Here is a 15,366-nt window from a genome sequence, read left to right on the forward strand (position 1 = left end):
TAGTCATAACCCATGGGCTAGTTAGTACCCCTTCCCCCAGCTCCGATTCTACTACAGACATGATGGCAGCCATCCTGCAAAGTGCTCTGGGAATAAGGTCACCTGTATCACTACACACAGTCCTTGGGATGCTTATACTGAAAGTGTAAGGATTCAACGATATTTCATGTCATTCTAGTCTCTTGGAAGGCAGGGATTCCTCTCAGGGACCTAATGAATCTGTCATCTTGACTACACTTTCTGTCTTCTCCCAATATTGATCAGGAAAAACTCCAGGAGGCTCAGACAAAACTGGGAGAGCTCTCAGCCCAGTCTAAGAGTCGGAAGTTTAAGTCAAGTGAACAAGAAAGAGAACAAGAGGTAAGAAGTTGAGTTTTTTCCATCTTAGAACATACACAGAGGGTATGGTTGGGCAGATAATAAACTTGGTGGTTTTTTGTCACCAGCCCATGAGAAATAGATGACACCCAAAGAAGCAACATGCTTTATTTTTTTGTCCCTAGTGTCTCTGAGTATTGCTCTGTATCGTTTCACCCTTACAATAGTGATTGGTTAGGATGCCCATTAGCTCAGCCGATAGTGACAGAATTTTGTTCTTTCTTGCATAGAACATCCTAGACTGGGTTTCACATTATAAATACCTCAGATTCAAGACTGAAATGTTTAAAAAACTTCATGACTTGAAGACCTCAAATATGGCACTTTGACACTTTCACTACGGTACAGGATTTGCATTTGCCCACCACACTGCCTCCCCCATGTTGCACACACCATTCTTTGTGAGCAGTGAGAACAAGGTCCCTCCAAATGAGCTCGTGTTCCTGCCACTCATGAGGCTGGCGATGAGGACAGAGCTGCTGCAGCTCATGTGCCCTGGGGGTCTCTCAGACTTTCTGTAGCTGCCCCTCTCCTGGGAAGAGAACCCAGCCTTGAGCGAAAGATTGAGGTCATCCCTCAGTTGGCAGTTAGTGCTCCAGACTATTTAGTCATCCTCCTCTCTCAGGGGTGTCTGACAGCCTCTGCACTAATCCCTTGTGTGTGGGTAAGTTCACACTCAAAGGACTCTTGCTTCACACTTTCATCATTTTAGGGTATTAGGTAGTGGGAACAATCTACATTGTTACAAACGTACTGGGAGACAACATCAGTGCTAGAGTTCGAGCTACTGTCTACTCGTCTTCCACAAACGTCCCAATTCATCCTGATCAGTGACCTGACAATATCTCAGTCACTGGCACACTGCATAAACTGATAGAGTAGCAATGAAAATTGCAGTTCTGTATCTGCCAAATTAAAGGTTGTCCCACCAGATGGGTGGTTGCTTTCTGCTGGTCATAACTCACAGATGCTGAAAATCTCTTGTTGGGTAGATACTGAAGGCCGGTAACTATGATCAAATTCTTCCCTCCACACCTCCACTCTAAGTGCATGGGAGTCACCTACCAGCTTTGTTGGTAATACTCATCAAAAGCCTTCCCTTCACAAACTCCCTCAGAAATGGAGATTTACATATGTTCTACCTGATGGGGCACAGGTGGCAGAAGGAACAAAGGTGATGGTGTTGAATGGGTGGGTTTCATGTCAGAAGGATGAGCTATTTGTGCAGATGAAGCGTGGAGATGGCGGCACCACAGTGTGAAAATGATGCCAGTGAAGAGAATTATGATGGCCTCTCCCACATCTAAGTGCCTCCCTCCCAGAGTATCCAGTAGCAGTAAACGTCAGACATTCCCCCACCTCAGGGGACTCATGGGAAGAGTGTCTTCGTAGCTGAACAGACTTTTCTGTGTGTGTGTGATGGGGGAGTAGGGACGAATATTAAAATAAACAAATCACAAATGTACCTGCTTCCCATCTTACACATTATCTTTATTGGCATCAGCGTCACACTGTGGAGCCCCCATCTCCACTCTCCATCTGCACAAGTTCCTCCTCCCAACCCGAAACTCTCCCCAGTAAACAGTGTCCCCGTGTCCCTCCTGTCAACTGGTACCAACATTCCATATTCTGTTTTTAAAGCTAAGTAGGTTAAAAATAGTCACGAAAATATTATCCTTTTGTCTTGGACCATAGTATCTTCCCGGCTCAGGCATGTTGTAACACCTGTCAGAGATGCCTGTTTTTTTAAGGCTGAACTGTTATGGTAGATTTTATTAGTGACTCACACAGCACTCAGAGAGGAGGAGAAACGCTCTTTATTTACACAGCAGGTCTTCACACCAGCAGCCCGGAGGAGATAAGTCTCCAAAATCTGAGACCTGGCAACCAGGTTACAGAGTATTTATTGACCAAAGCAAGGGATACAGTCAGCTGGAATGCACGAATCAAGGTACATGTAGTTTTGAGAGCGCTTACAGGTGTTCCCTGAAATTCTCAGTCTACAGGCTCTGTCCCGACTTCAGCTAATCAACAGGTCAGCCTGACATTTTCCACTTGATTTTCCCCTTTTTAATTTTAATCCATTGTATCTAGGGTGCTCAGATCTCGGGTTGCAGCCTCGAAGACAGTTTTAATTTAGGGTTCCAGTGTGTGTAAGTAAAACTACAGCCAGTCACCAGGCACTGCAAGTGTACTGTTTTGTTTTTTATTCTGTCCTGCTGGACTTTCTGACCTCCCCTCTGGTGTATTTGTTGGTTAGCACTTAGAATTTACTGTCCTCAGAAGCCTCTTTTACTCTCCTGAAGTCCCTGCCTGCACTGTCCCTGAAGCTGTCTACTTAACTGTAACTTGCCCTTCTAAGGGGACACAGTCCCCTTCTACGGATGGAGCCCCTCACTGCTGTTAGGACAGAGGGCGTCGATCTGATCAGTCACTACTTCCTGCTGAAAATGGGTGACATGAGCGAGCAGTCAGGGCGCCGATCTAAGGGCCCTGGGAGGAAGAAGAGTAGAGGCGTCTTATCAGACTCCATCTGAAGGACCATGTGACGTCTGCTGGCTTTGCAGCTACAGGAGATGATTCTGACGAGGGTGTTGATTCTGACGAGGGCCTTGACGAGGGTGTCAAGGCCAAACAAGAAAATAATAATGAAAATTAGTGAGGGGACCAGAAAGAGGAGCAACAGGGACAGAAGCTGTTTTCTATAGAGGCCAAGATTGTTTGTATCCTACTAGGCCCAGGTCCCACCTGTAAGACCATCTGATATACAGATATTTTTAAATGCTTTAGCTTCCTTTCATCTCATTAGAAGTGTTTTAGTGTCCTGGCTCAGGCTAGTCAGTAGTAGGCCAGTTTAAAGAAAATGAAGCAAGGCAGAGTAAGTGGCCCCTGAGTCCCACGACAGTGGTTTTTTTGTTTGTTTGTTTGTTTGTTTGTCTTCCGCTTTTAGGGTCACCCAAACTTGTCTCACTTCTGGGCTTTTTTAGAAAATATCTTCTTAGCCTGTAGCTGGTTCTTCATAGTCAGAGGTGGCTGACGGTCAAACTGGTCTACCCATCTTGGCCTGTGGTTTGGGCTGACACCCTGTCTCTCGTACTTTTCCCCAAAATAAAATCCCATGGTCCATATGGACTTTCATAGGATGCTGAGAATCTCAACCCTATTCTTTCCTTGATGACCCCCTGCTGTGAAATACAGTTTTCAAAATGCGCACCAGCCTTTTTTTATCTTCACGTGTGTTTAACATTAGAGAAACAACAATGCGCAAGGCTGTGTGACAGATTCCCAAAATAGGCACAGAGACCACCAGATTTCATTTCTCCTGAGGTCTGCAGGGCCAAACCTGCCGCAGACCGGTGCAGCGGTAGATTAGCAAGGCCGACCCAGGGATGAGAGACTGAGCAGGGTGGTCAAGGATTCGGTGCAGAAATGACAGACAGACACACTTCAAGAGTGAAAATCTGAATGTAATGTGCTTAAAATCATTATACACTTTTATACCTTTTTTAACAATGGATGATTTCATACAAGATAATTTTTTCACAGCAGGAGATGATTAGTAATATACAGGACATTTACTTCATCATTTATGTACATGTGATCGATGTTCCATGGCATGATACAATAAACAATCTCAAGGTGCTGATTACAGGAATCTAAGTCTGCACAATTATTTTGGATTACACAACACAGCATTCTTTAAGCTAGTTTTTTCTTGTTTTGTTTACTGTTACATTTTCCTTTTTAGTGATCACGAAAAATGTTTTTCTACGTAAGCATTTTGATTTTTTGTGGTATTGACTCGTGTAAAATATTATGATTATTTTGGAACCGCTATTACCACACACTATTTTTTTTTATCATGCATTTTCTGAAACTGATTGCACACAGAAAAAGTAAAGTAGGTGAAAAAAATAGTATAATTACAGACAGGTTGCTAAATTGCTTCTTATTCAGGAACAATGACTATCTGCTTAATGGTTAAACTGCTTTGTAGGTAATTCCATCAAGCTTGTTTTCAAGCACTGATCTGCAGCAGCCATTTTCTTATGCCAAGGAGGGGTTTTACTGCAGTTTTAGTGCCTAGATTAGGCTTATAGGCATGTAGGTCTTATTTAATATGAACGCCAAAGTTTATCATGATGAATCCCCTCGGGGACTGCGCCTGTCTTACGTCGTCAAGAGTCGCAGACATGCAGCTGGCCAGTGCCTTCTTTAGTCTGCCCCCGATCTTACCCGTCATTGACTGTCCAGTCCAGCGCACAGGGGAAGGGGGTCTTATTTACTCTGACTTTTTATGTGTCTGAGTAAAAGCCTCCCTCTTTCCAGTAAGTTCACATGTGTTCAGTGGCCGAGGCAGCCGCACAAACCAATCAGCTAAAGAAGTCTATTGGAGTTCCCTCATGTGAGTTTAGTTCCCACCAGTTTGGGAGTGAATCCAGGGAGCTTCCTAGAAGAGAGTCCTGATGGACACAGAAAGACTTCTTTTAGATGGTTACTGTCTTGTTCTGTGTGCAGCGTTTCCTGGTGAGGCTGTAGAGGTCCATATAGACCCTTGAAGATCCTCTGCCTGAGGGTCAGCACATGAGGGTCAAGAAGCCAATAGTCATATCCCTTGGGCAGGTTAGTTACTCCTTCCCCAGCCTCCAATTCTACAGCAGACGTGACGGCAGCCATCCTGCCACATGCCCTGGGAATAAGGGGTCACCTTTATCACTACACACAGTCCTCGGGGTGCTTACACTGAAAGTATAAGGATTCAGCGATATTTCATGTCATTGTAGCCTCTTGGGAGGCAGGGATTCCTCTCAGGGACCTGATGAATCTATCATCTTAACTATGCTTTATTTCTTCATCCAATTTTTATCAGGGAAAACTCCAGAAGGCTAGGACAGAACTGCAAGAACTGTTTGCCCATTCTAAGAGTCAGAAATTGAATTCAAGAGAACAGGAGGTAAGAAATTGAGTCTTTTCCATCCTAGAACATACACGGAGGGCATGGTTGGGGAGAGCATAAACTTGATGGTGCATTCTCAGCAGCCCATGAGAAATAGAAGACAACCAAGGAAGCAACATGCTTTTTTTTTTTTTTTTTTTTTTGGTCCCTTGTGTCTTGAGAATTGCTCTGTATCTTTTCACCCTTATAATAGTGATTGGTTAGGATGCCCAGCAGCTCAACCCCTGGAGACAGAATTTTGTTCTTTCTTGCATAGAACATCCTAGACTGGGTTTCACATGATAAATACCTCAGATTAAAGAACTGAAATGATAAATAACTTCAGGAAGACCTCAAGTGATAAATAACTTGAAGAACTCAAACATGGCACTATGACACATTCACCACGGTACAAGGTTTGCATCTGCCCCCCTCAGACTGCCTCCCCCACATTCCACACATCATTGTTTTGCAAGCAGTGAGAATGGGGTCCTTCCAGGTGAGCTTATGTCCCTGCAGCTCACAAGGCTGGTGAGAGGACAGAGCTGCTGCAGCTCATGCACACTGGGAGTCTCTGAGATTTTCCATAGCTGCCCCTCTCCTGGGAAGAGAACCCAGCCTTGAGTGAAAGATGGAGGTCACCCCTCAGTTGGCAGTTAGTGCTCCAGACTATTTAGTCATCCTCCTCTCAGGGGTGTCTTCCAGCTTCTGCACTAATCCCTTGTGTATGGGTGTAAACGTTCACACTCAAAGGAGAGTCACATGTCCTTCATTTTAGGGTCTTAGGTAATGGGGAGAACCTTTGTTGTTATAGACATGAAGGGAAGCCACTTCAATGCCAGAGTTCGAGCTGCTGTCTCCTTTTGCTCCAGAAACATCAAAATTCATCCTGAACGGTGACCTTGACCTCGATATCTCAGTCATTGCCACACTGCATGAACCAATAGTGTAGACATGGAAACTGCAGTTCTGTATCTGCCAAATTAAAGGGTGTCCCACCAGATGGGTGGTTTGCTTTCCACTGGTCATAAACTCACAGATGCTAAATTGCTCTGGCTAGGTAGATGCTTATTGTTGACAACTGTGATCAAATACTGTGATCACACCTACTCTCTGAGTACATGGGAGTCACTACCATCCTTGCTTGGTGATGTTCATCAAAAGCCTTCCCTTCAAAATCTCCATCAGAAATGGAGATTTATGGGGCCTCCCTGATGGCGCAAGGGGTTAAGCATCGCACTGTGATGCAATCTGAAGCCTCTGCAGCACGAGTTCGATCCCTGGCCAGGAAGCTACCCACATGGCAAAGCAGACATCTCCTGTCTCGCCCACAGCTCCCCTCAGCAGTGTATTTCAGTTAGCCTGCCTGTTCTGTTCCCCATTCTGTCTCTGGTGAATCCTCTCACTCCCCGCATCTCAGTCCTGTACCCCAGTTCTTCCATGCATATATAAATAAATCTTTAAAAATAATTGGAGATTTACATATCCCTGTACCTGGTGGGGAGCAGGTAGGAGGAGGAACAAAGGTGATGGTGTTTAGTGGTGGGTTTCATGTTAGAAGGATGAACTATTTGTGCAGATTGAGAGTGGAGATGGCAGCACCACAATATGAAGATGATGCCAATAAGGAGAACATGTAGATGTGAGAATGCTAAACTTTTGAGACTACATCTCAGAGAAAACCTGGGGTTTACCTAGTGTTAGACCATGGCCCTAGTCACACAATGAACCTGTCTAGCACCTGTCCTTTGTTCTCTTGTATCTGGCCTGAAGAAGAAGGAAATTACTCTGGTGACTAAGGAGAATTATAATGGTCTCTCCCTCATCTAAATGCCTGCCTCCCAGTGTATCCAGCAGCAGTAAATATCGGACATTCCTGCACCTCAGAGGGGTCATGTGAAGAGTGTCCATAGCTGAACACACTTTTCTGTGGGTGTGTTTGATGGGGAGTAGGCAGAGTGTTAAAATAAACAGATCACAAATTCCCCCTGCTCCCCATCTTACACGTTGTATTTACTGGCATCAGCGTCACACTGTGGCACCTCATCTCCACTCTCCATCTGCACAACGGGTTCCTCCTCCCAACCTGGAACTCTCCCCAGTAAACAGTGTCCCCGTGTCCCTCCTGTCACCTGATCCCCCATCCCACGTTCTGTTTTTACATCTGACTACATTAAAGCAGTCAGGAAAATACTGTCGTTTTGTTTCAGACCATAGTGTCTCCCAGGCTCATCCATACTATAGCACTTATCGTAGTTTCCTGTTTTTTTTAAGGGTGACTGTTCTGGCGATTTTCATGAGGGAAGCAGGTGGCACTCAGAGAGGAGGAGGGACACTCTTTATTTTATTTAAGCTGGTGGGCTTTACACAAGACAGCTCCGGGGAGATCACTCTTCACAATCTGAGTCCAAGCATCTAGGTTACAGATTATTTATTGAGTAAAAGCAAGGGACACAGCAGCTGGGGATTTGTGACTCAGGGCACATGTGGCCTTGAAGGCGCTTATCCATTGTTCCCTGGAATTCTCAGTCTACAGGCTCTGTCCCGACTTCAGCTCATCCACAGTCAGCCTCACATTTTCCACTTCACTTCCCCCTTTTTCATTTTTATTCCATCGTATCTATGGTGCACACATCTCTGGGTACAGTCTTTGAAGACAGTTTCATTTAGGGTTCCAGTGTGTGTAAGAGAAACTACAGTCAGTCACCAGGCACTGCCCAGTGTACTGCTTTTGTTTCATCCTCCTAGACATTGTGACCTCAGCTGTGGTGTATGTGTTGGTTAGCACTTAGAATTTACTGTTTCAGAGGCCTCTTTACCTCTCCTCTTTACCTCTGTACCTCTCCTGCCTGCACTGTCCCTGAAGCTGCCTACTTAACTCTTACTAGCTGGGGACTCACTACCCTTCTATAGATGGAGCCCCTCATTGCTGTTAGGACAAAGGGTATTGATCTGACCAGTAACTGGCTCTCTTTTTTTTTTTTTTTAAAGATTTATTTATTTATTTATATAAGCACTGGGTACAGTCAGAAGCGTGGGAGGATGAGAGAATTCACCAGAGCCAGAGCGGGGAGCAGAACAGGCAGAAGGACAGAAGTACACTGCTGAGGGGAGCAGTGGGCATGGCAGGAGAGGTGGTCTACGCGCCATGTGGAACCTTTGCTGGTGGCTGGGGATTGAACCGGCTCTGCAGAGGCTGTGGGCAGCTTCGCAGCCCAGCGCTCAACCACTGCGCCACTGGGGAGGCCCAGTAACTGGTTCTTAATAGTCAGAGGTGGCTGAATGTCAAGCCTGTCCTCCCATCTTGGCCTGTGGTTTGGGCTGACACCCTGTCTCTCGTTTGTTTCCTTTGCAATCACAAAGTCCATATCGACTTTCATAGGAAGGTGAGCATCTCGGCCCAATCACTCTTGCCGTGATGATGCCCTGCTATATAATACAGTTGTCAAAATACGTGCCAGCCTTTTTTATCTTCACATGTGATTAACATTAGAGAAACCATGATGTGCAAGGTCATGTGACAGATTCCCAAAACAAGCACAGAGACCACCAGATTTTATTTCTTCTGAAGTCTGGGAGGCTCAACCAATCACCAAAAGAAAACTCCCTGGAGTTTCTTCATGTGGGTTTGGGCCCCACCAATTTTTTTTTTTTTTAGGACTTATTTATTTGTTTGTTTGTTTATACAAGCACTGGGTACAGTCAGAAGCGTGGGAGGGTGAGAGAATTCACCAGAGCCAGAAGGGGAGCAGAGCAGGCAGAAGGACCGAAGCACACTGCTGAGGGGAGCAGCGGGCGGCAGGAGAGGTCTGCACGCCATGCAGGACCCTCCTCCAGTGGCCGGGAAGCAGCCGGGGATCGAACCAGCACTGCAGAGGCTGCGGGCAGCTTCACAGCCCAGCACTCAACCACTGTGCACCAGGGAGGCCCTGGGCCCCACCAATTTGGGAGTGAATCCGGGGAGCTTCCTGGAAGAGAGTCCTGAAGGACACAGACAACTTTCCAAATAGAGGAGGTGGAGAAAGGCTTCTTTTATGGTTACTGTCTTGTTCTGCGTGCAGCGCTTCCCGGCGAGGCTGTAGAGGTCCCTATAGCTCCACCTGAGGGTCAGCACGTGGCTCAGAAGGCGGTAGACATAGCCCTTGGGTAGGTTAGTTACCCCTTTCCCCAGCCTCCAGTTCTAAAGCAGCATGATGGCAGCCATCCTGCCACGTGCTCTGGGAATAAGGGGTCACCTGTATCACTGCACACAGTCCTCAGGGCGCTTATACTGAAAGTGTAAGGGTTCAACGATATTTCATGTCATTCTAGTCTCTTGAAGGCAGGGACCCCTCTCAGGAATAGATAAATCTGTCATCTTAACTATGCTCTCTTTTTTTCACCCAATTTTGATCAGGAAAAACTCCAGGAGGGTGTGACAAAACTGAGAGACCTGTTAGACCAGTGGTTGAGTCTGAAGTTGAAGCTAAGAGAACAGAGGGTAAGAAGTTGAGTCCTTTCCATTCTAGAACATACATGGAGTGCTGGTTGGGCAGAGCATAAACTTGATGGTTATGAGAATTTCTGAGTCTATGAGAATTTCTCTGTATGTTTTCAGCCTTATAGTAGTGATTGGTTAGGATGCCCAGCACCTCAGCCTATAGAGACAGAATTTTGATCTTTCTTGCAGAGAACATCCTAGACTGGTTTCACGTCATAAATACCTCAGATTAAAGAACTGTAGTGTTTAATAACTTCATAATTTGAAGACCTCAAACGTATCACTTTGACACATTCACCACTGTTCAGGTTTTGCATTTGGCTCCCAAACTGCCTCCTCCATGATCCACAAACCATACTTTTGAGAACAGGGTCCCTCCAGATGTGCTCATGTTCCTGCAGCTCATGAAGCTGGTGATAAAGACAGAGCTGCTTCAGCTCATGTGCACTGGGGGTGTCTGAGACTTTCCATAGCTGCCCGTCACCTGGGAAGAGAACCCAGCTTTTAGTGAAAGAGTGAGGTCATCCCTCAGTTGGCAGTTAGTGCTCCAGACTGTTTAGTCATCATGCCTCTCTCAGAGGTGTCTTTCAGTCTCTGCGCTAATCCCTTGTGTGTAGTTGTTAAAGTTCACACTCAAAGAACAGTCACATGACCCTCATTTTAGGGTCTCGGGTATGGGAAGAACTTCCATTGTTACAAATGTAAAGGGAAACCACATCAGTGCCAGAGTTCGTTCTGTTCTCTCCACCTCCACAAAGGCTCCAATTCATTGTGGTCAGTGACCCATGACCACAATATCTCAGTCTTGGAAGGCAGGGATTCCTCTCAGAACCTGATGAATCCCTCATCTTAACTGTGCTTTCTGTCTTCACCCGATTTTGATCAGGAGAAATTGCAGGAGGCTGTGACAAAACTGAGAGACCTGATAGACCAGTGGTTGAGTCTGAAGTTGAAGTCAAGAGAACAAACATGTGAATGTGAGGTAAGAAATTGAATCTTTTCCCTCCTAGAGCATACAGAGTGTGCGTGGTTGGTGAGAGCATAAACTTGATGGTTTATTGTCACCAGCCCATGAGAAATAGATGACAGCCAAAGAAATGACGTGCTTTATTTTTATGCCCCTGGTGTCTATGAGAATTTCTCTGTATCTTCTCACCCTTATAATGGTGATCGGTTAGGATGCCCAGCACCTCAGCCCATAGAGACAGAATTTTGATCTTTCTCGCATAGAAAATCCTAGACTGGGTTTCACATTATAAGAACTTCAGATTAAAGATTGAAATGTTAAATAACCTCTTGACTTGAAGACCTCAAACACGGACTTTGAAACATTCACCACACAATGAAATTATCTAGCATCTGTCCATTGTCCTCTTATATCTTGAATGAAGAAGAAGGAAATTACTCTGGTGACCACAGAGAATTATAATGGTCTCTCCCACATCTAAGTGCCTGCCTCCCAGTTGATTCAGCAGCAGTAAATGTCAGACACTCAACACCTCAAAGGGCTCATGTGAAGAGCATCTTCATACCTGAACAGACTTTTCTGTGTGTTTGTGTGATGGGTACGTAGGGGAGAGATGTTAAAAGAAACATCACAAAGTTTCCCGTGCTCCCCATCTCACACATTGTCATTCCTGGCATCAGCATCACCCTGTGGAGCCCCATCTCCACTCTCCATCTGCACAACGGGTTCCTCCTCCCAACCTGAAACTCTCCCCAGTAAACAGTGTCCCCGGGTCCTTCCTATCACCTGGTCCCCCCATTCCATGTTCTGTTTTTACATCTAAGTTAAAAACAGTCACGAAAATACAGTCCTTTTCTCTCTGAACGATCATCCATGTTGTAACACGTATCAGAGTTACATGTTTCAGGTTGATTGTTCTGGCAGATTGTCATGAGGGGAGCAGGCAGTACTCAGAGAGGAGGAGGGACGCACCTTATTTACTCTGGCGGCTTCACACCAGCAGCCCGGAGGAGATCTCTCTCCACAATCTGAGCCCCAGCAACTAGGGTACAGAGTATTTAGGGAGTAAAGCAAGGGACACAGCAGCTGGGGATACGTGACTCCGGGCGCATGTGGCCTTGAGGGCGCTTATCAGTTGTCCCTGAAATTCTCAGTCTACAGGCTCTGTCCCGACTTCAGCTCATCCACAGTCAGCCTGACATGTTCCACTTCATTTCCCCCTTTTTCATTTTTATTCCATCCTATCTATGGTGCTCAAATCTCTGTGCAGACTTCAAAGAGGTTTTTTTAGGGTTCCAGTGTGTGTGAGAGAAACTACAGTCTCACCAGGCACTGCCCAGTGTACTATTTTTGTTTCGTCCTCCTGGAGTTTCTGACCTCCCCTCTGGTGTATGTGTGGGTTAGCACTTAGAATTTACTGTCCTTGTCTTAGAAGCCTCTTTAACTCTCCTTAAGTCCCTGCCTGCACTGCCCTCAAGCTGCCTACTTAACCCTGACTTGCCCTGGGACTCAGTACCCATCCTACAGCTCTAGCCCCTCACTGTCATTAGGATAAAGGGCATCGATCTGACCAGTCACTGCTTCCTGCTTAAAATGGGTGACGTGGGCGAGCAGTCAGGGCTCCACTGCAGGGCAGTGATCTGAGGACCCTGGGAGGAAGGACGGGGGAGGCGTCCTATCAGGCTCCATCTGAAGGACCATCTGATGTCTACCGGCTTTGAGGAGACAAGGGTGTTGAGGATGCAAGTCCTCAACAAGGAAATAATAATGAAAATTAGTGAGGGAACCAGAAAGAGGAGCAACCAGGACAGAAGATAGATTTCTATAGAGGTTAATATTGTTTGTAACCTACTAGGCCTTTTTACCACCTGTAAGGCCATCTGTAAAGCAGGTTTTTTTTAATAACTTCATGTTTTCTTTTATCTCACTAGAAGTGTTAAGGTGTCCCGTCACACGGTAGTCATGAGTAGGCCAGTTTAAAGAAAGTGGAGCAAGGCACTATAAGTGGCCCCTGACTCACCAAAGGGTGATTTTTTTTTTGTCTGCAACTTTTAAGGTCACCTGAGGCTTGTGTCAGCAACTGGCTTCATTAGAAAAAGTCTTCTTAACCTGTAGCTGGTTCTTCATAGTCAGAGGAAGCTGACGGTCAAGCCTGTCCTCCCATCTTGGTTGGTCCCCCTGTCTCTCAGACGTTTCCCCAAAATACAGTCCCATGGTCTGTATGAACTTTCATAGGATAGTGACAGTCTTGTTCCTAATGATTCTACTATAAATGCAGTTGTCAAAATATGTGCCAGCCTTTTTTATCTTCAAATGTTTGTAACATTAGAGAAACCACGATGTGTGAGGTCATGTGACAGATTCCCAAAACAGGCACAGAGACCAACAGATTTAATTCTCCTGCAGTCTGCTAGGTTAAACCAAGCAGCAAAAGAAAATTCCCTGGGGATCCTTCATGTGTGTTTGGGCCCCACCAATTTGGGGGTAAATCCAGGTGGCTTCCTGGAAGAGAGTCCTGATGGACACAGACAACTTTCCACATATAAGAGGTGGAGAAAGGCTTCTTTTTGATGGTGACTGTCTTGTTCTGTGTGCAGCGTTTCCTGGCCAGGCTGTAGAGGTCCATATAGCTCCGCCTGAGGGTCAGCACATGAGGCTCAAGAAGCCGGTAGTCATAGCCCTTGGGCAGGTTAGTTACCCCTTCCCCAGCCTCCGGTTTTACAGAACACATGATGGCAGCCATCCTGCCACGTGCTCTGGGAATAAGGGGTCACCTGTATCACTGCAAACAGTCCTTGGGGCACATATACTGAAAGTGTAAGGATTCAACGATATTTCATGTCATTCTAGTCTTGGAAGGCAGGGATTCTCTCAAAAACAGGATTAGTCTGTCATCTCAACTATGCTTTCTTTCTTCACCCAATTTTGATCAGGAAAAACTCCAGGATTTAAGGACAAAACGGAGAGTGTTAGACCAGTGGTTGAATCTGGAGTTGAAGATAAGAGAACAAGAGGTAAGAATTTGAGTCTTTTCCATCCTAGAACATACACGGAGGGCATGGTTGGATAGAGCATAAACTTGATGGTTTATTGTCACCAGCCCATAAGAAATAGATGACAGCCAAAGGAACATGCTCAATTTTTATACCCCTAGTGTCTATGTGAATTCCTCTCTATCTTTTCTGCCTTATAATGTTGCAGAAATAAATTCTAGCCTTTATCCAGGCAGGAGAAGAACAAGCGGTACTTCAGGAATGGTGAGGTCGGGAGAAGCTTTATTACTCATGCATGAGGTCCCAGAACTGGGTAGTCCCATAAGGTCTGAACACCAATCTAGGGACAAAGGGTTTCTTTTATACATAACCATCTTACCTTGACAACATCAGTCAGTAAGCACAAAAGTTTGTGACAAAAGACAGGTATTCAAGGATGCCCTGGGAGATCAATCAGCCTGGCAGCTGTCTGGCCTTGTTAAAATGTTACAAGGCCTTAACTAATCTCATGTAGATTGACTTCAGAGAAGCAAAACTTGTTGTTTACATTTACTTTGCATTATTTACTGCACCAGACCTGTGACTCTTTTACCAGGTAACAGGAAAGATTTCATTTGATTAGCGGTTCCCTTTCAGTAATAGTGATTGGTTAGGATGCCCAGCAGCTCAGCCTGTAGGGAAAGAATTTTGATCTTTCTTGCATAGAACTTGCCACAATGGGTTTCACATTATAAATACCTCAGATTAAAGGACTGAAATGTTAAATAACTTCTTGACTTGAAAACCTCAAACATGCCACTTTTACACATTCACCACAGTACAGGGTATGCATTTGCTCCCCACACTGCCTCCATGATGTTCCACAAACCATTCTTTGTGATCTGTGAGAACAGGGTTCCACCAGATGAGCTTATGTTCCTGCGGCTCATAATGCTGGGCATGAGGAGAGAGCTGCTGCAGCTCAAGCACACTGGGATTGTCTAAGATTTTCCATAGCCACGCCTCTCCAGGGAAGAAAACCCAGACTTGACTGAAAGATTAAGGTCATCCCTCAGTTGGCAGTTAGTGCTCCAGACTATTTAGTCACCTGCCTCTCTCAGGGGTGTCTTCCAGCCTCTGCACTACCCCTTGTGTGTGGGTGTTAAAGTTCACACTCAAAGGACAGTCACAGGTCCCTCATTTTAGGGTCTTGGGTAGCGGGCAGAACCTTCATTGTTACAAACATGAAGGAAAACCATGTTAATGCAGGATTTGAGCTGTTCTCTCCTCCTTAACAAAGGTTCCCATTTTCACCATCAGTGACCCATGGCCACAATATCAGTCACTGTCACACTGCATGAGCTGATAGTGTAGCCATGGAAACTGTAGTTCTGTATCTACCAAATTAAAGCAAGTCCCACCAGATGGGTGGTTTCATTTCTATTGGTCTAAACTCACAGATCATAAGTGAACTCTGGATGGGGATGACTATTGCTGGTAACTGTGATCAGCTTCTGCCCCCCAGATCTCCCCTGAGTACAAGGGAGTCACCTACCAGCCTTGCTTGGTGATGTTTATCAAAAGCCTTCCCTTCCCAAACTCCCTCAGAAATGGAGATTTATATAACCCTGTC

General features: G+C 45.5%; 1 protein-coding gene across 8 annotated transcripts in view; it reads left to right on the forward strand.

The window, feature by feature from the left end:
* LOC119251747 (golgin subfamily A member 6-like protein 25) overlaps nt 1-15,366 on the forward strand; it is a 92,857-nt gene that overhangs the window by 52,657 nt on the left and 24,834 nt on the right. For all 8 annotated transcript variants that reach the window (XR_008553023.1, XR_008553021.1, XR_008553022.1 and 5 more), the window contains 5 exons: nt 265-360; nt 5,249-5,332; nt 9,711-9,794; nt 10,681-10,776; nt 13,695-13,775. Coding sequence is in view for 4 of the 8 variants with exons in the window: in XM_037519008.2 (XP_037374905.1) it covers nt 265-360; nt 5,249-5,332; nt 9,711-9,794; nt 10,681-10,776; nt 13,695-13,775 (441 nt within the window). In the remaining 4 variants the exon portion in view is untranslated. The remainder of the gene's footprint in view (nt 1-264; nt 361-5,248; nt 5,333-9,710; nt 9,795-10,680; nt 10,777-13,694; nt 13,776-15,366) is intronic.

This window comes from Talpa occidentalis, unplaced genomic scaffold (assembly GCF_014898055.3).
Source record: "Talpa occidentalis isolate TD23 unplaced genomic scaffold, MPIMG_talOcc4v2.1 talOcc4.2, whole genome shotgun sequence".
Lineage (NCBI taxonomy): Eukaryota > Metazoa > Chordata > Mammalia > Eulipotyphla > Talpidae > Talpa > Talpa occidentalis.